Source organism: Chionomys nivalis, chromosome 1, assembly GCF_950005125.1.
Source record: "Chionomys nivalis chromosome 1, mChiNiv1.1, whole genome shotgun sequence".
NCBI lineage: Eukaryota > Metazoa > Chordata > Mammalia > Rodentia > Cricetidae > Chionomys > Chionomys nivalis.
In genome coordinates this window covers 55,028,589-55,052,974 of record NC_080086.1, presented here as the reverse complement: position 1 = coordinate 55,052,974, position 24,386 = coordinate 55,028,589, and the positions used below count along the sequence as shown (strand labels likewise).

At 40.4% G+C, this 24,386-nt stretch overlaps 1 protein-coding gene across 1 annotated transcript; it reads right to left on the bottom strand.

Moving 5' to 3' along the window:
- Nucleotides 1–413: 413 nt before the first annotated feature.
- On the bottom strand, nt 414–1,012 carry LOC130882522 (40S ribosomal protein S8-like). Its single transcript, XM_057782712.1, has 2 exons — nt 845–1,012; nt 414–674 (listed from the first exon to the last, which is right to left on the bottom strand). Exons 1-2 carry the CDS (start codon nt 1,010–1,012, stop codon nt 414–416), a joined length of 429 nt encoding a protein of 142 aa, XP_057638695.1.
- Between the last annotated feature and the right edge of the window lie 23,374 nt (nt 1,013–24,386).

The following is a 24,386-nucleotide window of genomic DNA, read 5'->3' as shown; positions in this document are numbered from 1 at the left end:
CTAAATCTCCATTATCCATCAACTGATGGACATCTTGACTACTTCCATTTCCCACTTATATGAACATGCCTGAAATCAACATGGATGGTCAGGGGCTGGAGAGATGACTCAGCAGTTAAGAGCACTGGCTGCTCCTCCAGAGGTCCTGAGTTCAATTCCCAGCAACTATATGGTGGCTGATAATCATGCATAATAAGATCTGGTGCCCTCTTCTGGCCTACATGGATAAATGCAGGCAGAACACAGAACTCCAGCTCCTTGCCTTCTAGCACATAGCCATCTGCTCTGCCACACTGGCCTGGTCTTGAGGCGATACAGGCCAGAAGCTTGCCCTGCTGGAACTGCTCCTGCAGAAGACTGCTGATTTGGAGTTCTTTGACCTTTCATCGTATTTTTTTCTGAATTTTCTTTGATCATTTTTTGTTTAATATTTCTTCCTCCTCAGGAGTCAGCTTGGCCCCCTTCTTTCGACCCAGGGGCAGTGCATAGTGGGACTCGTACCACTGTCGGTATGGTGTGCTGTCAATAAGCACAATGCAGTTCTTGACCAGAATCTTGGTGTGGACCAGCTCGTTATTGGATGCATTGTAGATGACATCAATGATCCTTGTTTTGCGAGTACAACACTCAGAACCCCAGGAAAAGGTCCCTACATCCAATCTCAGGGCACGGTACTTTTTTTTTTTTTTTTTGGTTTTTCGAGACAGGGTTTCTCTGTGGTTTTGGAGCCTGTCCTGGAACTAGCTCTTGTAGACCAGGCTGTTCTCGAACTCACAGAGATCCGCCTGCCTCTGCCTCCCGAGTGCTGGGATTAAAGGTGTGCGCCACCACCGCCTGGCTGGGCACGGTACTTCTTATTGCCTCCTCGCACACGGATCATGTGGATGCGACGAGGGCCAATCTTGGTGTTAGCCGCAGGCTGTCCCAGCTCATACTTCCACTTCTTGTGGTAGGGCTTTTTCTTACTCCTGGTCTTGCGACGCTTGTGCCCGTTGTCCCGAGAGATGCCCATCACTCGGCGCTGCATAAGAAATTTTTAACAACAGCAACAACAACCACAAAAACATAGATGATCAGGTGTCCCTGTAATTAGGCAGAAAGTCCTTTGGGCATATGCCCAGGAATGGGATAGGTAAGTCATATGGTAGATGCACTTTTAGTTTTCTTGAGAAACTTCCAGCTATTAAAAATTCCAGTGAAAAAGAGAATATTTACAATATTTACAAATATACCAGTATTTAAGCACATATGTAATAGGACTTTTCCAACTCTTAAAAATACCTTTCACACTCAAGTCAATTAATGACAGCGGTATTGAACAATATGTAAACAGACATACCCCTAGACTAATTACACACAAACTATATGCAAGTGCCCTTTTTGACATCATTAATTTTTAGAGGCAAAATGGCTCAATAGGAACAAAATAGCTGAGAAAACTAAACAAAAACCAAGTAAGTTTAGAAAATAAATATTAATTCCCTCAGTCTGCTGTTGCTATCTTTTATTATTTTTGTTTTTGAGATGGGGTCTCTCTATATAGCCCATGATGACCCAGAACTCCTGACCCTCCTGTTTCACTCCACCCACTCAAGTCTGACTCTGACCTGGGGTTCCAAATACACATTAATGTATTCTCACATCTACCTTCTTGTCAGTTTTGGCCATTCAAGTGTACTCTGTGTGTGTCTGAGTTAAAACCCATCCAGTGTTTAAGTGGTCTTCCAAATAGAGACTTGTGTGGTGATAACTTGTTTGTACAAATAAAGCTTGCCTGAAGATCAGAAGACAGAGCTAGCTACTAGCTAACCAGAGGTCCGGAGATCTGTACAGACAGGAAGTGTATGGCTGGGTGGAGAGATGAAGTGATAAGGTGGGAAGGGACAGGAACTCAAGTCTCTTTTTGGCTGAGGAACTGAGTAGGTAAGGCGACTGGGTTTTTCTCCTTCATCTCTCTGATATCCCAGCGTTTCCCCCCAATATTTGACTCCGGAATTTTATTATTAAGACCTATTAGAACTCATGCTACAGCCTGCTGTAGATGGGGCTATTGCTACCATAAGAACCCAGGGCAGAAAGTTGAAGATATAATTGAACAAGAGGCCCATGTTCCAGTCCCAGCAAGCAGAAGAACTTGGCAGCCTTGGCCACATGGTCCTGGAGTTAAGGATACAAGAAAGGGGCTATGAAATTTGTCTCGATGACTAAGGAAATCTTCTGAGGCCAAGCACGTGTCAGGGGTGTCCCTGAATAGAAGCCTTTTAGAGAGGCTGTTTTGTCAAGCTGTGAAGTTGAAGCCTGGATTGCTTTGGAGACCCCAAGATGTTAGAGATGCCAGAGTTTTGGGGTACTTGAAGAGGAGAGATGCTAACAGAGAATAGAACCAGCCCAAGAAAAAGTGTGTTGCAGTCAATAAAGCTCAAGAGAGTTGGAGAGCTGAAGAACATATTGATATCAGACATGGAGATGCAGAGTTTGGAGTTTTCCCAGCTGGTTTTTGGTCTTTGGTCCAATATTTTCTTGCTGTGCTCCCTTCCCTACATTTTGGAATGATAATGTGTATTCTGTGCCACTATAGGTTGGAAGTATGAGATCTGTTTTTATTTTTATTTTATAGGGGATTACACTTAAGAGATTACATGAATCTCAGAAGAAATTTGAACTTGAGACTTTTAAACATTATTAAAATGGTGATACACTATGGACACTTTTAAAATTGGCCTAAATGCATTTTTACACTATGATATTGCTACAAGCCTTTTGGGGCCCGGGAGTGGAAAGTGGTGGTTTGAAAGGAAATGGGCCCAAAGGGAGTGGCACTATTAGGAGCCTTGTTGAAGTAGGTGTGGTCTTGTTGGAGGAAACCTGTCACGGTGGGAGCAGGCTTTGAGGTCTATTTTGTTCAAGCTTTGCTCAGTGTGAGCCTCAGTCTACTTTGTGTTACCTACACGCTGACATATAGCAGCTCGCTCTCCAGCACCATGTCTGCCATGTTCCACTCTGATGATAACGGACTGAACTTCTCTGAACTGGAAGTGAGCCACCGCAATGAAATGTTTTCTTTGTAGGAGCAGCTGTAGTCATGGTGTCTTTTTTCAGCAATAGAAATCCTGATTATGACAGAAGTGACTCACAAAGTAGGAATGTGTGAAACCAGAGGTGGAGAGACATGCCTGCGTTCTCCCAGGAGAATATTTTACTGTGAACTTTTCTGAATTGCAATAAATTTTATGCCAATAATTAAAGCATCAACTGGTGCATAATAAATAATTTGAATTTGTTTTCCGTAAAGGTAAATCAATAAGAGAAGAGGGACTACTTTTTCTTTTGTTAGCACATATTAATTATGCAAACGTAGACGTCTGTATGGCTTTTTGTGCACATATATAATGTACTTTGAACACTGCCCCCATATTCATGCTTCTTTCTCCTCTCAGATTTGTTCTCTTCCTCTTCTAAAATAGTTTGATTTCTACCTTCCTTTTTACCTTCTAAAAAAAAAAATCTATATCCAGTGTATGACAGAAAACTTATTTGTCTTACTGAGCCTGTATTATTTCACTTCATATAATAATCTTCAGTTCCATTAGTTTTCCTGAAAATGACATAATTTTTATTCCTCTTTATTACTGAATAAAATTTCTTTATACACGCCACATTTTCTTTATTCATATATCCGTTAATCAACACCTAGAAGGATTATATAACTTGCCTGATATAAATGGTACCATGCTAAGTAAATGTACATGCAGGTATTTCTAAAAAATAGTTACTCGACACTTTAAGAATGAGAACCTAGTCTAATTTTTCTCAATATGTCGTCACTAAGTCATACTGTTAACTGGAAAGTATAGGCCTGGATTCAATCTGTAGTATTGCAGCAAAAGGGGGTGAGGTGCAGAAGAGTAACTGGAGTAAGTTTTTACAAAGTAGATACCTGATACCTGGAGGATGTGAGGCTCAGGGGACTTAGAAATGGCCACTCACTGTTCTTTATCCATACTCTAAAGCACATAGACCCATTGGCAATCTCATCTGTCTATTAAAATGTCTTGGAAGACTGACTCATGCTGTGGAAATCAACGCTCTCAAATGGTGTTTTTTGATGCTGTCTGTGTTTTGTAGGCCCTAAAATGCCTTGATATAAAGGGCACAAGATGATCAGATTGTGAACTTGCCAACACTGGCATCTGATTGTGTCTAGAGAGCTGTGAATTCTTCCTCTTAAGGACAGTAGCTGACAGCTTTGCATTGATACTCTGATAAAAGGGTTTTAAGACGTGCAGCGCTTGTCTATTGTCATTTGCCCAGACACCAAGTGTCTGCCTTTGCAATGACAAGGTAACTCAGTAGGCTTAGTTCTGTCTGAGCTTCTTGTGCATGTGTTTCCATGCATGCAGATACATGTGTATATGTGAGTCTGTGTGCATGTGTGCTTGCCATATGTATGGAAATCATTGGACATTGTCAGGCATTGTCAATTCTCTCTCTCTCTTTTTCTCCCTACTGTTTTTTTTTTCTTTTTACAGAGTTTCTCACTGAGAAACTTCTGTCATTATCATGGTTTCTATTGCCGTAAAGAAACACCATGACTACAGCAGCTCTCACAAAGAAAACATTTCATTGTGGGTTAGGTTTCCTGGCACATGAGCACCAGAGATCCCTCTGCCTGCCTCTCCAGTACTGGGATCTAAGCATGTGTGTGCCTCCCAGCCTTTTAATGTGGGTCCTAGGCATAACACACAGGTCAATGTTTGCAAGATATACACTTTACAAACACCTAACTCTCCAGCCCCTCAAGTTTCTTAAGAGCATGGATCAGAAAACATCACCCGCTCCAAATGCTCCCCAGGCAAATTAGAAAGTTGACTAAAATTCAAGCGTCTATAATAGTTGGCCAAGTGGGCTTATTATAATAGAGTTTTGAAGCAAATGTCATATTTAAACTTGGATATTAGTTTTTAAAAACTTTTTATTATTCAAAGTTTTAGTTAAGACATCGGTTCAGGATAGCATGGTCATTAATGTTTTGTGGTGGAAAATTAGAGAAATGAAGCTAAACACATCAATGAAATATCAGAGAATGATACCTGCTTTGATCACTATTAATAAATAAATTAATAAATTTATTTATATTAAAATATATTTTAATATAATACATATTTTAATATAATATTATTTATATTAAAATATAATATATAAAATTATAAAATATATACAAATTATAATAAATTTATAATAAAATAACAAATAAATAAATAGTTTGTGTATGTGTGTTTGTATGTATATATGTATGTATGTATGTGTGTGGGCACATTCATGCCACAGAACATGTATGGAAGTCAGAAGATAGCTTTATGAACTCTTGTCCATTAGAAGGTTCCTGAGGATTACATTCGTAACATCAGGCTTGGTGCCAAGTGATTTATTCACTGAGCCTTCTGGTCAGCTCCTAATGTTTATATATTTGTAAAAGCTTCAGTATATGTCAGTTAAACATACAGACTATGCCTTGGGGTTAGATGGAGCAAATTATATTATGTATTAAGTGGCTGTAGGTGATTTGGTTAAATTATTTTTAACAATGAGAATAAGTTCTAGATTCAGTCTCTCGCATCTTTGTTTACTTTTATGGCAATAAAAACATGTCAAAACATAAACCAAACCACTAGAGAACTATGATAATCTTCAGATAACAAAGTTATTTGCTGTATTTTCAGTGTGTGTCAAGGACCAGTCTTGACAAAAATACTTCTTACCAGGGTAGGGGCATGGGAATTGAAGAAATATAAGTAAAGAATATGAGTGCTATGGGAATCCCCTCTCTGTGCTGTGATTACCATTAATGAATAAGGAAACTTCTTTGGCCTGTTGATAGGGCAGAATTTAGGTAGGTGGGGAGGACTGGACTGAATGCTGGGAGAAAAAAAGGGCAGAGTCAGGGGATGCCATGAATCCGCCGCTGGAGATAGATGTGCTGAAACTTTAGCTGGTAAGCCACTGCCACGTGGCGATACACAGATTAATGGAAATGGGTTAAATTAAGATGTAAGAGTTAGCCAATAAAAAGCTAGAGCTAATGGGCCAAGCAGTGATTTAATTAATACAGTTCCTGTGTGATTATTTTGGGAGTCTGGGTGGCTGAAAACAAACAAGTGGCCAAGCAACCCATCCTCCTACATATGAGGACACAAAAATAATAAAACAGAAAAGAGAAAGTATCAGGAAAGCTTTCCAGTGACTGAAATCCTGGAATTTGTCCATGTCTATTTTTCTATAGCTTTTATACCCAACATAAACTTGGGGGAGGGAAGGTAACAAAAGACTTTATTAATATGATACAAAAGGATAACTCACACAATCAACTCTGAGACATCAAATCATTAGCATTCTGTCTTCTAGGTAGCTAAGGTGCTCTAAGTCACTAGGCTGAAGTCCACCCTTCCTTAGGTGACCTCATAGTAACAAAGAAGGAGCAGAAGCACATTTACAAATCCTGACCACCTGTCAGGATGTCATTGAGCTATCTTAATTTCAAATGAGCCAGGCAACCACCTCCTAAGTTAGGAGGTGCAGTTATGCCTGTTAGTTTCCAAACTCTCTGACCATCAGACAAGGTGGAAATGGGTCTGCATTTTCTGGCCTCCTCAAGTGTGATGCAATAGTCTCCTTTAAAGGTAGTGTTTGCTTTACATTCAGTCTCCATGCTGTGCTAGGACTCCCTCCGAAACACACAATTGTATGAGATATAGGCATACTTATTCTCATTTTTCAATGAATTTGTTAAAGATTTATACCTGGTGATCACCAGAGGAAGCTTCAACATCCTATGAACAAACATAACAACAGAAATATCCCCAATGACCCCATTGCCACAAACTTTGTTTCTAATGCTAGTCTCCAATTCATCGAAGCAAGGCACGAGACTTGTTGAAGAAATAGGGGCTTCTTTGAGGTTAGGTGAACTCAAAGGGCCTTACAATGCAAAAAGATACAAAAGTATTCACTACTACCACCAAGTAACAGTAGAAAAATATTCCCACAATGATAAGGTGTATCAAAAGAACAAGGTTATTAAATGAAAGGCTGTCAATATTTTACAGGCGCTCCCCGAGCCTGTAACATTGGATTTGATCCAAAGTAGAGATTAAATATCCACAAAACTACACTGACAAATATTTTATTAAATGAATAGATTGGCAAAACAGACGAATATTATAGATAGAAAGATTTCAAGTATTTTATATGGTTACTTTTCCATCAAGGTGATAAGCATAATATGTGTGTGTGTGTGTACACATATATACCTTTGTGTCTTTCCATTTATGTAGAACAGAAGAAGGTTTCAAGACTTCTACTCTATCATCCCTCATTCATCCCTTTGAGCCTGTGGGTTTCCAAGTCTGGGCATCACTTCTCCTTTGATAGACTGGAAGCCAGTAATCCCCAGTCATTCTCTCTTCCCTGTCCCTGGGGCTGGGTCCCAGAGCTTGAGGATGTTTGTTGTGTGCCTAAACTCTAATTCTCAGTGCTCTTAGCTCTTGAGTCTTTTTTCCAAGCTCTGAGATGACAATATTGTCTGCTTGTTAGGTGTGAGATGGGTATAGGACTTCTTTTCAAAATTATAGGGAGTGGAAGAAAATAATTTTGCTGTAGATAAACCTGACAGAGAACAGTTTAGTCAATGATGAAGGCTATCATGAAAAATCAGTCATGGGTTGCTGATAAGATACAGTAGGAATTGCTTGCAATATTTTTAAGTATATACATTTATTTATTTGTTTGTTTTTTGTTTATTTCTTTATGTGTGTATGCACATGAATGTATGTGCCATGATGCACCTGTGCATGTCAGTGGTCAACTTCCAGGAGTAAGTTCTCTCCTTCTGCTGTCTGGATTTCAGGGATCTAATTCATGTCATTGAGCTTGGTGCCAAGTTGCTTTCACTGCTGTCTTATTTAGGGTGTCTATTTTTGTGTTAAAACCTTATGACCATGAGCAACTTGGAGAGGAAAGGGTTTATTTTGCTTATGCTTTTACATCACAGTCTGTCATTGAGGGAAGTCAAGACAGGAACTGAAGAGAGGAACCTCGAGGCAGGAACTGTTATAGAGGAGCGCTGTTTAATGGCTTGCTCCTGTGACTTGCTCAGACTGCTGCTTATATTATATATTTCAGGACTATCTGACCAGGGGCAGCATTGACCACCGTGGCTGGGTCCTCCCACATCAATCATCCATCAAGAAGATGCACTATAGCCTTTTCCACAAGCTAGTTTTATGGTGGCATTTTCTCGATTGGTGTTTTCTCTTTCCAAATGACTCTAGCTTGTGTCAAGTTGACATAAAGTTATACTCACTGAGCCATCTCATTGTCCATGAGAATCACCCTTTATGTCTGGGATTTTTCTTTCAAAAAAACCCAAAATTTGAAGTGGTCAGTCATGAAACTATATATACACAAAAAACAAAAGTGGATTTAACAGGTTAGATTTATATATTTGTCTATATTTCTTCTCTCTCTCTCTCTCTCTCTCTCTCTCTCTCTCTCTCTCTCTCTCTCTCAGTAATAATCACAAAAATAGGCTCTCAGTTGAGAGTGGGGACATAGAATGGGTTGGAGGTAGGGGACACTGAAGAGGTTGGAGGTAGGGGACATTGGAGGGTTGAAAGGGAAGATGAGGAATGATATAATTATATTTAAGTAAAAAATGTAAAAAAGCTCCAGAAATCCAGTCTCATTATAAAAATTATGTTAAACAAAACTCAGTAAAGAGGCTTTATACAAAGTACCTGGGCAATATGATTCAAGACAAGTATGGGCATTAAAATTTTGGCTGAGAACTGTCCCAATTAAGAGGAATCCGAAGAGATTTGGCAGGTATTTATTTATTTTTTTTAATGTTAAACCACTGGTGAATAACTTTAACTTAATGAATTTTAAACGAAGTGAATGTTTGCCATATAAATTGAGACTATTAGACTCACCTATGTCAGCACATGAACACATTTACATATATATTGCCCTGCCCCAATATACACATAGGGGTGTAAGCTACTTCTATGGCATTTACAGTCAAAGCTCTCAAACAACATTGATAACACTCAGTGTTCGTAGTCCAACAGGATTCTGGTCTGCCTTCTGGAATGAAAGGGTTGAACCTCAAGGAATTTATAAATTACAATGTCTTCAAGAATTCACTGAAATGTCTTTAGGCCTTCAGAGCTTAACAAGCAATTTGTTTTTTTTCTTTAATGATTCTATTTATTTTTTTATTTGATTAACTTTTTATTTATTTTACATACTAACCAGTTTCCCCTCCCTCCTTCCTTCCCTTTCACTCACCCCATCTCCTATCTACCCACTTCCCCATCCACCACAGCTCTGTCTCCATTCAGAAAGGGACAGGCCTCCCATGGACTTGAACAAAACATGGTACATCAAGTTGAGGCAGGACTGAGCTCCTCCCCCTTTACCAAGGCTGGACAAGGCAATCCAGCATAGGGAACAGGTTCTTAAAAGCTATCTAAGCGCCAGGGACAAGTGCTGATCTCACTGCTAGGAGCCTTACAAGCAGACCAAACTATAGAACTGTCATACATGCAGAGGGCCTGGGTCAGTGTCCTGCAGGCTTCCTGTTAGTCCATAGTTGATGTGCTCCAATGAGCTCAGGACAACTGTCTCTGAGTTCCTCCATCATGACTTTGACCCCTTGATTCATACAATCTCTCCTCCCTTTCTTTAGCAAGACTCCAAGAGTTTGGCCCAGTTCTTGGCTGTGAATCTCTGCATCTACTTCCATCAGTTACTGAATAAAGGCTCTCTGATGACAATTATGATGGTCACCAATCTGATTACAGTAGATAGCCAGTTTAGGTACCCTCTCCACTATTACTAGGAGTCTGTGCTGGGGTCATCCTTATAGATTCCTGGGGGTTTCCCTGGCACCAGGTTCTCCCTAACCCTGAAATGAGCTCCCCATCAAGATGTCTCTTTCATTACACCCCGCCCCGTCTTGCCACTAATGCACCTGCCTCAAGTTCCCATCCCCCCATTCCCCTGACCCCATTTACCCAAGAGATTTCTTCTCTTTCCCCTTCCCAGGGAAATTCATGAATCCCTCTTTGGGCCCTCCTTATTATCTAGCCTCTCTGGGACTGTGAATTGTAGGTTGGTTATCCTATACTATATGCCTAATAGCCACTTATAAGTGAGTACATGCCATGTTTGTCTTTCTGGGTCTGGGTTACCCAGTCAGAATGAATTTTTTCTAGTTTCATCCATTTGCCTGCAAATTTCAAGATGTCATTTTTTTTAACAGCTGAGTAATACTCCATTGTATAAATGTACCACATTTTCTTATCCATTCTTTATTTGGGGGCACTTGTTTGTTTATTAGCATTTTTGGTTTATTTTTATTGTTGTTTTGTTTGGTACAAGGCCTTGCTGTATATCCTGTGCTGTCTGGAACTTCTGTGTGTACCATGCTGGTTTTTAACTTTGGGCAGTTTTCCTGCCTCTTCTTTCTGAGCACTGAGGTTTCAGACCTACATCATCATGCCTGTTTAATATGACCCTGGGGCTCAAACCCAGGTCTTGTGGGTGACCATTCTACCAACTGAACCACACCCCAGTTATTTATTGATATCTTTAATTATTCAACAGATGTTCTTTTTGTACACATATCGAAGCACCATAGCATCATGTCATGGGTCTCTACAGCTAAAAATGGGTATATGATCCATCCAGTGGTTGGCAACCCCTTGAGAAGTTGTATACCATGCGTGGGTGTAGTTTAGTACCCTGGGCCAGAGCAGAAATCTAATGTCATTTGGTAGAAGTTAGAGAGAAATACTGAAGTGGTGTTTGCTATCACACAATTACCGTGGATAAAGAAATTTATATACTTGGATTCTGATTATGGGCTGTATTATATAGATAAGTCTGCTAAGAATGGAAAGGTGCTAATGTCGGTTCTCTCCTTCTGTTGTGGGGCTTCCAAGGATCAAACTCTGGCCACCAGGGTTGGTGGTAAATGCCTTCAATTGCTCAGCTGTATTGCTCGCCTGCTTCATATCTTTTGACTACTTGATCTTCCAGTGCACTGTGGGGGCCTAAACAAGTCGATTGCCTTTTAATGGTGGGCCATGCCTTCCAGTGTCCTCATTTTGTCAAGCTATTAGCTCACTTTCAGAAGTCTGCTTCTTTTGACCTACAACACATACTTGGACAGAAGTTGATCTTATTTATATGTCCTATGCTGCAGAATAAATGATTTAATTATTCTCAAGGTCATTCTGACTTCTACCAAGATTACACTCTGATCACTCAACTGTAAGACATGCTAACTGTGAGATATCTTCAGCCCTGCATAAGAGCAGTTCCTGAAGCATGAAGATATCCATTCCTCTGAAGCAGCAGCTACACTGTTGGTGAACACGGCATAGAAATCCACCTTCAACTTGATGATCTAGTGGCATCCTCCATGCCTGCAGAAATAGCCCACAGCATAAATCTGTGTTTTCTGAAAATACCACATTATGTTCTTGGGGACATTGGCATGGAAATGATCTCCAGTGTAAAATCTGTCTGAGATATATGGAACTCTCCAGAAGGAATATTGGATTATTGTGCTCTGTAGCTTTGCAAACCATCTTTCTTGGATGGCAGCAGAAAGCTTCAATCTACTTGCATGCATTATAAATGACAGCCAGTCCTCTTGTTAAAGTAGCTACAGGATGCCTTTCTAAGCAAGCCCTTCAGCCTGTGTGCATTATTATGCATCTGTCACACCGAAGATTTGCCTTTAGCAATACTTCGGCATGCTGGACAGCTTTTAGGAAATTGAACATAGAACTCTAAGACTGGTTTTTCCTTTCTGTTTTTAAATTTTTTTCTTTTAATTCTCAGAATGGTACTGACATGAATTTAACCTGAAAAATGAAGTCATGGCTTTTAAACAATTATCCCCAAAGAAGAATTGATTACAAAGAGAGACTGCCTGTGATGGGATAGGAGTGAGAAACAGCATTGATTCTGGAATACAGTTCCTTAGAAGTCAGACGCTAAGGTGCCTTCACATGAACGCTTTTACTGTCAGTAGGAAAATGGGGTAAAATACAAACCAGAGGCCCCAAGCAAACACTCTGGTTTTTAAAGATGCGCCATTAGCTTAATTCACATTCTTTAATGTACCTTTAAAAAATCTTTTACATATTGTAGACATTTCCAGGCTCTTGCTATTTCAACAGTTTTCCTTTGGCAAATGAGCAAAATAATAATTAAGCATATAGGTTAAATTTTAAGAACTTGTCATTTCAAAGCACATGAAATGAAACCAGAATCCTTGAGAACTCAAGGGAAATGAAGAACATTCACCAGAAAAGAAATGTGATTTCTTTGAGACAGGGTCTCTCTGTAGCCCTGGATGTCCTAGAACTAACCATATAACCATTCGCAGAGATTGGTATGCCTCTGCCTACTGAGTGCTTGGATTAAAAAAGTCACTCTGGGGTATTTAAAATTTATTTTGTTTTTGCTTTTGAGACAGTGTCTCATGCTATAATGCCTATTGGTCTGGAGCTGACTATGCAGGCCACGGTAACCTCAAATTCACAGAGATCTGTGTTCAGACTATCTTGTCAGCCACTAGCCCCCAAACAATAGCATGGAGACTTATTATTATGAAAGCTTGACCTTTAGCTTAGGATTATTTCCAACTAGCTCTTATAAATAAAATTAACATGTTTCATTTAATCTACATTCTGCCATATGACTTTTTACCCCTCCTTCATTCTGTATGCCCAACTCCCTCTATGCCCTGCTGGCATCTCTTTGGCTTCCTGGGATTCATCCCAAGTTCCTCTTTCTGTCTAGAAGTTCCATCTATGATGGAGGAGGGTCATCTTTCTATCTGTTGCTTTCATTGGTTAATTAATAAAGAAACTGCTTGGCCTCTGATAGGGTAGAATTTAGACAGGTGGAGTAAACAGAACAGAATGCTGGGAGAAAGAATCCGAGTCAGGCAGTCACCATGATTCTCCCACCAGACACAGACACAGGTTAAGATCCTCCCTGATAAGCCACCAGCTCGTGGTGCTACACAGAATATTAGAAATGGGTTAGATCAATATGTAAGAGCTAGCCAATAAGAGGCTGGGCCAAGCAGTGTTTAAAAGAATACAGTTTCCGTGTAATTATTTCGGGTATAAAGCTAGCCATGCGGCGGCCGGGTGCCAGGAACTTAGCCCGCCGCTCCTATTACAACAGAGTGGTATGCTTATTACAACACATCTAACTTCTCCTGCCTAGCTATTGGCCATTCAGATCTTTATTCAAACAATCAGAAGGCTCCTTGGCAAAGACACACCTTCACAGTGTACAAAAATATTATCCCACAACAGATATCTGCCTGCCTCTGCCTACTAGGATTCAATGTGTGTACCACCCTGGTTGGCCTAATAATGTGATTTCATATTGCTAATTCTAACAGGTCCAGCAAAAGCATGTTTTATATCCTTAATATATTTTTTGTGTGTGAATTATAAGTAGGTAGAGTCTAGGACCTACAAGGAAGTAACCAAATAAATATGCATGATACTAGATGGCGTAGATTTACACTTTTTCCTAAAACAAGTATTGAAAAACATTGTATTGTATGATTATGCCATCTTATTATGTGATAGAGCATATTCTGGAGAGTTAGTGACCTTGGAAAGCTCATAGAGGTAAAATATATGTCAGTAAGTCCGAAGAGCAGAGTCTGTTCTCTGGGGTTAGCTATTTGTATGACTGAGAGGAGTCAGCTGCTTCTTGAACTTTGGAGTTTTCATGTGTGATAATTTTTTTTATAGACATGCCGTGAATGACCGAACTTTAGAATAGCAAAACTAGAGGGACCTATCATGGGAGGCTCACTACGCTGTCCTGAAGATTAAGAACTTCACGAATCGTATAAAATGCATTAAAATAATTTCAAGATGATTAAAGAGGGCCTATACTGGGTGGTGGTGGTGCATGACTTAATCCCAGAACTTGGGAAGCAGAAGAAGGTGAATCTCTGAGAGTTTCAGAATGAGATCCAGAACATCTAGGGCTACACAAAGAAAGCATGTCCCCAAAAAACAGAAACAAAAAAGGGATGGTGGGACAGGCTTGAAAAGCATGCACAAAGCTCTTGGTTCAATTCCCAGAACTCCAAAAAAGAGGATGTTAGTGGTGCATCATTGTCATCTAGCATGCAGGAGAATAGGCTGGAGAATTAGAAGCTCAGGTTCATCCTCTGTGAGCCTGAAGCTCGCATGGGTGACATGAATTCCACCGGTGATGATAAACAGAAAAAAAAAAGTGAATTCTCTAAAGATTTAGAATTCTCTATAGTGTCAATGTATGGATAGTCCATTTGAGCCTGACATACAGAACACATGGCAGTCACTTTGCAGTTACCTTTCCCCTTACAACAGCCAAGCAACTGTCACTCAAACCTCAAAAAAGTTCCAGGACCTTTGTGGGCCTCACTGGCTAGTAAGCCTTCTCAAGCATGTGCACATGCACAATTCATAATATAAAAGGAACATACTATATGGAAATTAAAACAATTTAGGAGGCCTGGAGTCCCAAGAGGAATACAGATTATAACGAGTGACATCATAACCTCAGTAAGGCAGAGATAATATCATAATGTGTGACATAACCTCAGTAAGGCAGAGATAATATCATAATGTGTGACATAACGTGTGACATCATAACCTCAGTAAGGCAGAGATAATATCATAATGTGTGACATAACGTGTGACATCATAACCTCAGTAAGGCAGAGATAATATCATAATATGTGACATAACCTCAGTAAGGCAGAGATAATATCATAGTGTGTGACATAACCTCAGTAAGGCAGAGGCAGGAAAAGGTGTTAAAGTAATTTTAAGAATGCACAGTAGTTGTAAAATTAGAAAAAAAAAACCCACAAAAATGCTGCAATTAAGCCCACGGATGGTGAATGACACTATTTTATTTCTTATAGTTGACTTAGAATTTATAAATTAAATGGTTGGGTTAATCCATATGGTAATGGATTAAAGTTGAAGATATCAATGAGAACTCACTTGTCTTGCTAGGTATGTAGGTAGTTATACAGTTCTGAGTGTGTGACTGTGTCTGCCTGCCTATCTATCTATCTATCTATCTATCTATCTATCTATCTATCTATCTATCTATCTATCTATCTATCTATCTATCTTCTATTATCTATCTATCTATCTATCTATCTATCTATCTATCTATCTATCTATCTATCATCTATCTTCTATCTATCTCCTATCTATAATCTTTATCTTCATATCTATCTATAATTTATTTATCTATAATTTTAATATCTACCTAATGTTGATATATACTTAAATACATTTCATTGCTCTAGCAGTTTCTCAGGCCTAACAGCAGAAATACTCCAGTAACAGTAAGCAAGCTTAGCTCACAGATGTTGGTTTCTAGCACTGTTTAGCAAGGGAACAAGTGCTCTTTGCAGAGACAGCTGATGTCAAACAAGGGATAGAAAACATGTTAGTTGATCTCAGTGAAGTTTGTAAGAGTCAGAAAAGTTATGAGTGCGTGACAAAGAAAGTCACACTAAAAACAGTGTGTCAAAGAAACACAGGAGCCATCTCCAAAGGCTACCAACCGGCAAAGCTGGAACACCTTGAGGAAGAAAATAAGTTAAAACACTGGGTTATATCTAAAATAAAAATAAATGTTTACAGTTGTTGTTGATTTAAACACTGGTTGCATAGATTAAACAGTGAATGAAAAACATTAAATTCCACACACAGAAGAATTTCAAATAAATGATGCAGCTCTTACATCCTAGAGGGTGAGGACCTCAGTTTTTCCTCTCGTGGGAGTGGACTGGGCGGTGACTTCATTCCATAAAATCCCCAAAAGCCATTAGGAAGGGAATCACTGGATAGTGATTAAACCCGACAAACTCTCCTTCAGCCAGGCTATCAAGGCCAATATGAAAAGCTAGAAATCATGTGACCTGTATTTATATTTGCTATGTAAATGGAATGATGCTTCATCTGTTGAGTCTCTTCCTCCCCAGGTTTACAGGCTCAAGTATGTTCACAGGAAGAACATCAGAGGAATGCAGATCATGAGAGTCTTATGAGAACTTGACTTTTTCTGAACTGACAAAGCCATTCAGAAAGTCAGAGAAAGAGTTTAGGGACACAGGGCAAGTAAATGTGCCACGGTGACCTAGAGCAAAGGAAAGACATTAGACATCCACTAAGGACATCTGCAGGAAGTATAGGATTTAATTGGGAGTGAGATGTCAGCTTTGTTTTATTAATTATGATTCATCATGCTAATATAGCCTTTTGAATAATAGAAATAACAGTTACAGAGATTAAATAGAGGTTTCCTCCAAACTCCCCATCTGCTCAATATTCTGTCAAACTTATTTTTAGACGAAATATTTTTTATAAGAGGAGAAAAAATAAGTTTGCTTCACCAAAGCTAATGTAGATCACAAACATGATTTCTGAGGAATAGGAGCATTCACTTAAAAGAAGCATTTTAATATATTAATGATCATAAGATCATTTTTAAAGAAGAGTGAAAAATACCCTTGAAAACACAAATCTCTTTAAGAATAAAATCTATCAATAGAAGCGTACTGTTATTAGAAGGTCTGATGCATAAAATATGAATTTAGGGTTGGTACCGTTGTGAGGGATAATTTAAATTTTGTTGTTCTATAAATTTTAGAGTTTCTTTGAGAAAAACTGCACTACTCAGTATACCTCATAATGTCATTTTATTTATAAATATTTATAAATATTTCATGTGTATATTTACAGTTTTACAGTGCTATCAGAGTTGGAAAAAAATTAAGAATTTTCTAAATGTAAATGATTGACTTGTCTAGATTTTTCTAGAGAATACTGTGAGTTCTCTCTTTCTCTCTCTCTCTCTCTCTCTCTCTCTCTCTCTCTCTCTCTGTGATGTTTTAGAGATATAATTTATTCAAAGTTTAAATATCTTTCCTGACCTTCCATACCTGTAGGTTATCAAAGTCAGTGACAATCACAAATACATTGAATTCTACGCACTGCTGTAATCATAAGCTATCTTGGATTAATTATGTTATGAAAAGCTTTGTTATTTGGTAAAATGGTAACATGTATTTAAATTCTGGCCTGCTAATTTACTAAGAATCAATAATGTACAATGTACATTATTTAATTTCCATGCACTTTCTTACCTTTAACATATGTTTTTAGGAAGAGCAGTTACCTTTCCTTCTTAGTATATACTAGGACAGTCAGCTCTTAGTGTCAAGCTCAGCTTATTTTATCATTAGCTGTTGTTGCGCTTATTACATTGTAGTACTGAAGACATGTGAGGGATGAGAAACGTGGGGGAGATTAACGACACTTTCCTTTTGCACGGAGCCCTTAGGCCTTGTTAAATGCTTGGTGCACGTGGAAGCGCTCTAAAGACCTCTAACGCTCTTTGCAAGTGTCAGACAGTAATATTTTCTTAGGCTTTTCTGTAGCTCAGTCCAATCTCATAACGGTTCTTGGAGGGCTTCAGGGAAAATATTTGACATGATTTTCTGGATGAGGGGACTGAGATTCCGAGGATAAACCACTGAGCATTGTGGCTTACACGCCATGTGCTGTCGTTGGGACAATTTAACTCCTCTGATCATCTGCCTCTTGTAGCATAGGGTGACAGCCATTTGCTCTTGGGATAGTCTCTGAGTGAGCTAATGTACTTGGTGCACTTAGTTTCATGCCTGATTATCTAAAAGTGCTCTAATAGTTTTTACTATTATCATTGTCTGTTTTTCTGTCATCTCATCAGCCTCCTGGGGCAGCTATAGTTGAGACAGAGAAAAACAAACGTTGCCATTTAATTTTCATCACTCACTACTGACTTTAAACAGAGAATCCTGGCTTCCAGAGCCTAGAGTTGGTTTCCATTAGTGTTTATTAAACACCTATCAGACCATGTCTTGGAGAAGTTCCAGTGGCCTATGGACAAAGATGAATTCAAGACCAAGTTTTCATTCCAGAAGCTCCTGTAACATGCAAGTGACCAGACAGTGATGAGGAGATGATGCTAGAACGACATGAGAAAACAGGTGTGTCACCCTCTCAGACCACATTCTGCTTGTCACAGTGGGGGAAGAGGGCAAGAACAAATGCAGCCACAGCTAGTATGCAGCTAGTGCAGTGGGAATTTCCACCTGCAGTCTCAGCAACAAAGGAGCTATAGGGTATCTTCCATTAACCAGTGCACGTGTTTCTATAATGCCCTGGTCTCCTGGCTCGTAGTAAACAGGAAATAATGTCCTCTGAAAATCAAGTTGTAGTTGTGGGTCATTTGGAGGTTTTCTTGGCTGAGGTGGCACGATGGGAGGAGAGTAATAATCTTTAGGAAGAAGAAAACTGCAGTTCATTTGCTTTGAGTGTAGGACAGTTGCAATGTCATTTTTAAGAAATGAAAGCGATCAGCTTCCGGCTTCACCTAGGAAGATCTCTGTGTTGCCGATCACCTGTCTGGTATGAGGTTGTACTTCTTCACACACCTACTTAGGCAATAGCCCTGCTGGTTCAGCACATCTCTGCATTTCCATTCTTCTAGTGCCCTAAGGAAGACATGTTTATTCTTGTATATTTCTGTTTTCTCTAAGGCAGTCACCTTGAGCTGTTCTTCAAGTCGCCCTCCAAGCTACTGTTTCTGGTTTTGTTTATTGAAAACTGAATCTGGAAAGTTAGTGGATGCAGCTTGGCTGGCAGAGTGCCTGCTAGCACATGTGGGTTCTGGGTTCAGTCCCCAGTACTGTCAATGACGGGCACTTGTAATTCTGGTAGTTGGAAAGTAAGGGCAGGAAGATCAGAAGTTCAAGGCAATCCTCAGCATCATAAGTAATTCTAGGCTAGCCTGGGCTAAAGATCCTGTTTTAACAAAAAGTTGAATTGGTTATGAAGCTGAATGGATTTGATATATCCTTCTCACATGTTTTTCTAAGTATGCCGTTTTCAGTATGCTGCTTTGTAGAAGGGGCAAGTTATTTCTTGGAACACACTCATGTACATACACATAAATATAAATGTACATACATATGTTCATATAATATTATGATACATGATTTTATAAATATACATATATTTATATAATATTATAGTCCAGGTTGTGACTGGAGGGGCTGTCTCTGGCCCTTCTGAGAATAAAGTCCATGAGGCTAGAGGCATGGATCATCTCCCTGTGGTTTGTGACCTTTTTCTCAAGCACAAAATTTTCTTGCCTTGTTGGCCTTGGTCCCAGTCACAGAATCTGTCTGGGTTCCATTTCTGAATATTTCCTTGCTAAGACAGACCATGTTGCTGATAGGGAAAGCCTGACACATGGATAGCATCAAAGGAGAGGCTACTTGCAGACAGTGCTGCTGGAACTTGGATGCCCCATGCCTTTACTGTGTGAGCTTAGAGCTGTGTGGGAGAAAGAACCTGTGCCAACCATGACTGGCAACTAAGGAGGACTCCTGATGGAGGAAGGTCATTGGTTAAATGATAAAGAAACTGCTTGGCCCTCATAGGTTAGAACGTAGGTGGGTGGAGTAAACAGAACAGAATGTGGGGAGAAAGAGGAAGTGAGCTCAGATGCCATTTCCTCTCCTCTCTGGGGCAGACGCCATGCTCCCCTCTCCTGGGCAGACGCGATGAAGCAAGCTGCCAGGTCAGACGTGCTGAATCTTTCCTGGTAAGACTGGTGCTACAGAAATTACTAAAAATGGGTTAGGCAAAATATGAGAATTAGCCCGTAAAAGGCTAGAGCTAGTGGGCCAAGCAGTGTTTAAAAGAATACAGTTTGTGTTGTTATTTTGGGGCATAAGCTAGCTAGGCGACCAGGAGCTGGGGTGGCAGGAACACAGCCCGCAGCTCCCCACTACAGACTCCCTGCCTACCATTTTCTGCTTCAGAACTCTCAGCACTGAGAGGATTCTCAATGAAAATCTCATTTTTTTGTCAATGTGGAAAAGAGAATATTATTTAGCAATGGTGTGCTGTGTGGGATTTAAATATCTAGATATGATTTGTGGCATTCTGTTAATATTCTTACTCTGAAACCTGCTAAGGCCAGGGTCTAGGCCTTGTCAACTACAAAACTCAGTCCAAGTGAAGCTCAGTCTTAATTTTACTATTTTCCTAAAAAGTATCATTGGAATTTTGATAGGAATTATGTATATTGACTATGTGGGTGAATTTTGCTAGTGTGGATATTTTAATAGCGCCTTCTTTACACACACAGCTCTAATTATTCATGTCTTTGATTTCTCTTATCACTGCTTTGTGATTTTGAGACAATGCCTGAGTATTTCAGTTCTTTAATAAATTTTATTCTTAAGGGTTTTATCCTTTTCTAAGAGAGAACAGTGGTTATTATATACTAATTGTATAAAATAATGGATTTCATTGTGACAGTTTTTCCTTTTACTGGCAGTAGATCAAAAGAATTTATTTTAAAACGATTGTTTCATATGCATGTAATTTTGTCATCTATTAAATATGGGAGAAAATTTGAATACAAATTAGAGGGATATATTTATTTTTATGTAAAGATTTGGGTCTTGGCCTAATATTAAATGTTGTAGGACATCAAGCATTCTCAAAACTGTCCAGAGTTGATCAGAATTATGGTTTTAGAATCATCAGTTCTGAGAATGCAACTTTACATAAGTATCTAGCACAAGATGACAAAAACATGTTTAAGACATTTTTAAAATAGCTGGAAAAATTTCCCTAATCCCAAGTCAAAATTTACTTAATAATATTTGATGGATACACTCAGGTCAGCTATTCAAACAGGAATTTTTATTTTGTTTTTTTTTTTAATTGAAATTGATTCAATATATTCTGATCACCATTTTGTGTTTCACACATACCCTAGAAGTAATTTTTAGCATCAAGCATTCTGATCCATGGGAATCGCCTGATGCCATTTTGCTCAGGTGGGTGCTATCCACCCACAGGCCAGCCTTGGACCTCAAGGCCTGAGCTGGCTGAAGACATTCCTGGGCCTGCCTGTCATCTTGCGTCACCAGATGGGTGGGTGCCATTATGATGAGCGTATGTGTGGCAGAGTAATGGGAGAGACAGAAAAGAGGCTGGTTAATGTGCTGTGGAAGGAGGCAGAACAGAAGAAATGAAGGCGGTGAGAAGTAGGCTCATGGGGGTGGCCTACTTATTACCCTGGGCCATGGTGATATCCTGCCAAGTTGGTGCTGAGGGCCATGTCTGGGTGTGTGGTCCCAGTGCAGCTAGGGTCTGTGTTGACATCTATGGCCCATGTTGCCCCCAAAGGCTACAAGGATGCCCAGTGTCTGGGCGGCCACCTGTGGCTATGTAGGTGCTGGACGGCCATGCCACTGCAGAGACCATACTGATCTGAGTGGTCTCTGCTGTCACCCACTGTCAAGGTGACATCTGCGACAGAGCTGTAGCTTATCCATGTCTGGGTCCATGGCCCTACTGTAGTCAGGGTGTGGATTCCTTGACTCTGTTATCACCAAAGGCTGTGGGGACACCTGGGATCTAGCCCACCACCTGAGGCCATGCTGGTATCCAAGAGCCATGCTGTAACTGTGCCATATTGATATGAGTGGCCTACTATGCCACCTGGGGCCACCTGGGGCCAGTATGATCCCCAAGCCAGGACTTCTGCCAGAGACCATGACTGGATCCATGGTCCTATTGTAGCTGGGGTCTGTGTGACCATTCATGGCCCGCATTGCCACCAAAGGCCACAGGAAGCCTCTGATCTGGGATGCAAGCAGTAGCCTTGTTGGAGGCCATGGGCCTTGTTGCAGCAGGGGCATTACAGATCTGAGTGCCCTTGTGTTGCCACCAGAGCCTTGGTTTGTCCTGGGCTGGGCTGCTACTGAAGACCATGTCTGGGTCTGGGACCCTACAGCAGCCAGGGTCTCAGTTGATATTTGTGACTCCTGTTACCATTAAAGGCCATGCAATTGTCCGAGATCTGAGCTGCCATCTGGAGCCATGTTGTTGTCCAGGGGCCATGTTGCCATAGGGGCTATGCCAATCTGAGTGGCTGTGCTGCCACCTGGGGTAATGGTGACATCCAGGCCCAGCTGCTACCAAGGACTATATCATGGTTCATGGTCCTTCTGTAGTCACGGTCTGTTGAAGTATGAGGCTTGGGTTGCCACTAAAGGCCACATGGGAGCCCAGGGTCTAGGCTGCAACCCATTGGTGCCTGAGGGCCATGCCACCACCAGGACCATACTGATCTGAGGGGCCTGTGCTGCCACCTGGGGCAAGGGTGACAGCCAGGCTCAAGCTGCTGCCGTGGGCCGTTTCTGGGTCCATGGTCCTGCTGCAGCTGGGGTCTGAAATGACATCTGTGGCCCATGTTACCACAGGGGCTATAGAAACCATGCATGATGAAATCAGAAGACCATGCTGAGCCCGCCCTGCCCTTTGTTGACCCCAGGGAAGCTGGACCTGCCCTTTGCTAGATACTGCAGCAAGAGAGCTGGCCTTGACTCTCAAGGGAGAGCTGCCCTGACCCCTGCACTTGGGAGATATGAACCCACTCTTCACAACAGGTGTGGGAGAACTGGCCCTGATGTTATAGGCATAGAAGAGCTGGATCCACCCCTCAGGGGAGGGAGGGGGACCCAGTAACCCAGACTGTCCAATTCAACTGCCACACAGGCCCATATTATTCAAGGCCTTGAGTTGGCTCACACCCTAACATCTACCCCATCTATGACCTGCTGGAGCATAGCCTGGTCCTGTGGAATGATACCCGCTGCATCTCTATGACTTTGGGCAGCTGCAGGATATCAGAAATGAGTTTCGGTGAGGGCTTAGTGATGATGGTGTACCAGAAACCAGAGGCTTTGCACCAGACCAATGACTCCTTGCCATTAACACTTGCAAGTAAAGCTGATTGGACGAAAGGGTATACTGTGTGACACACTGCAGGTCCCAGTGCCACTAAGACCAATGAAGAAGCATTGGAAAGGCAGAAAGACAAAGGAGTGAAGAGTTTTTTGTTTGGTTTGGTTTGGCTTGATTTTAATTTTTTAAAATTTTTTTCAGGGGGGTGCGGCAAGAATGAGTGGCCGATATGAGGGTACTGAGAGATGAGCAGAATTGGGGTATATGCTGTAACATTCCCAAAGAATTAATAAAAAAATTACACAAAAAATCAAGCATTCTAATACAATATAACTCAAAGATACTATAATCTGACACATGTTGAGGAATGGCCGTAAGAAAATACTAAGACTTTGTTCCCATAGTAAAACCATTATGATTCCATAAGAACAGAAGACATTGTATGTACAGTACAGTAAAACAGTGTTGGTCATAGCATACAGCAGTCTCAAACCTCGCTATTGGTTCAGGCAGGAGTATCAGTGGGAGAGAGTGCAGAAGGTGATTGATGAATGAGTATGAAGCTGAAAGATCACATCTGCAACCTCAAATGCAGGGAGGGGAGAGGAGAAAGAGAGAAAAGTTGGGCAAAGCTATAAACTCTCAAAGCCTACCCCCAGAGACGTATTTCCTCCAGCTAGGCTGCACCTTCTATAACCTCCCCAAAGAGCACCACCTATGGGGCACCAAGTGTTCAAATATCTGAGCCTATGGAAGACCTTGTTCAATGAAACCTCTTTCTTGGCGTTTGTGAGCAGTATAGCAGTAGCCATGGATGTTCAGGTACTTTTGTAGTGCGTTAATGTAAGAGCCTTTGAGGTATATGCCTAAGAGACATATGTAGTCATATGTAGTTCTAGTCTCAGTTTTTTTTTCAGAAAAGAAATACATACTTGTTTTATTGACAACACCAGGCTTAAACTTGTATTAAACAAGTAAGCCTGTGAATAGCACCATGGTTATGAGTCTAGCCTGAATTCCCAAACCACTTTACAATTTAGTAAATCACCAGGGGATCAAATGTCTTACATCTACCTGCGATACAAAATCAGACTGGAAAATTAAGCCTGCATAGTTGTGAATCTGATTTGCCTCACTACAGCCAGTGCATGCGCAGCTGGTTCTGTGTATACTCTAGTACTGGTCATGACAAAGTTCTAAAAAGCTGTAAGAAATAGATTTTAATTACAAGTTGCAAATCTTTTCAAAAGGGTATGGGAAAACTAAATCAGAGCTTTCCCTCTTTTATATTCAAAGAAATAGACTTTCTGTAAAAATATATACAGTTTTTACAGACAAATACATTTTATATGTTGTTTCTCTTAAAAATTGAGGCTTTTCAGTTTTGTAACTAATTGGTGGAAGCTTAGGGTGTTGCTGGAGTAGGGGCTGGCATATCTGATAAGATAGCCT

Excerpts from the sequence above, each read along its gene's own strand:
- LOC130882522 (XM_057782712.1), bottom strand. The coding sequence starts at position 1,012 with ATGGGCATCTCTCGGGACAACGGGCACAAGCGTCGCAAGACCAGGAGT. Across the intron at positions 675-844 it reads GAGGCAATAAGAAGTACCGT|TACCGTGCCCTGAGATTGGA; the intron begins GCCCAGCCAGGC and ends AAAAAAAAAAAG.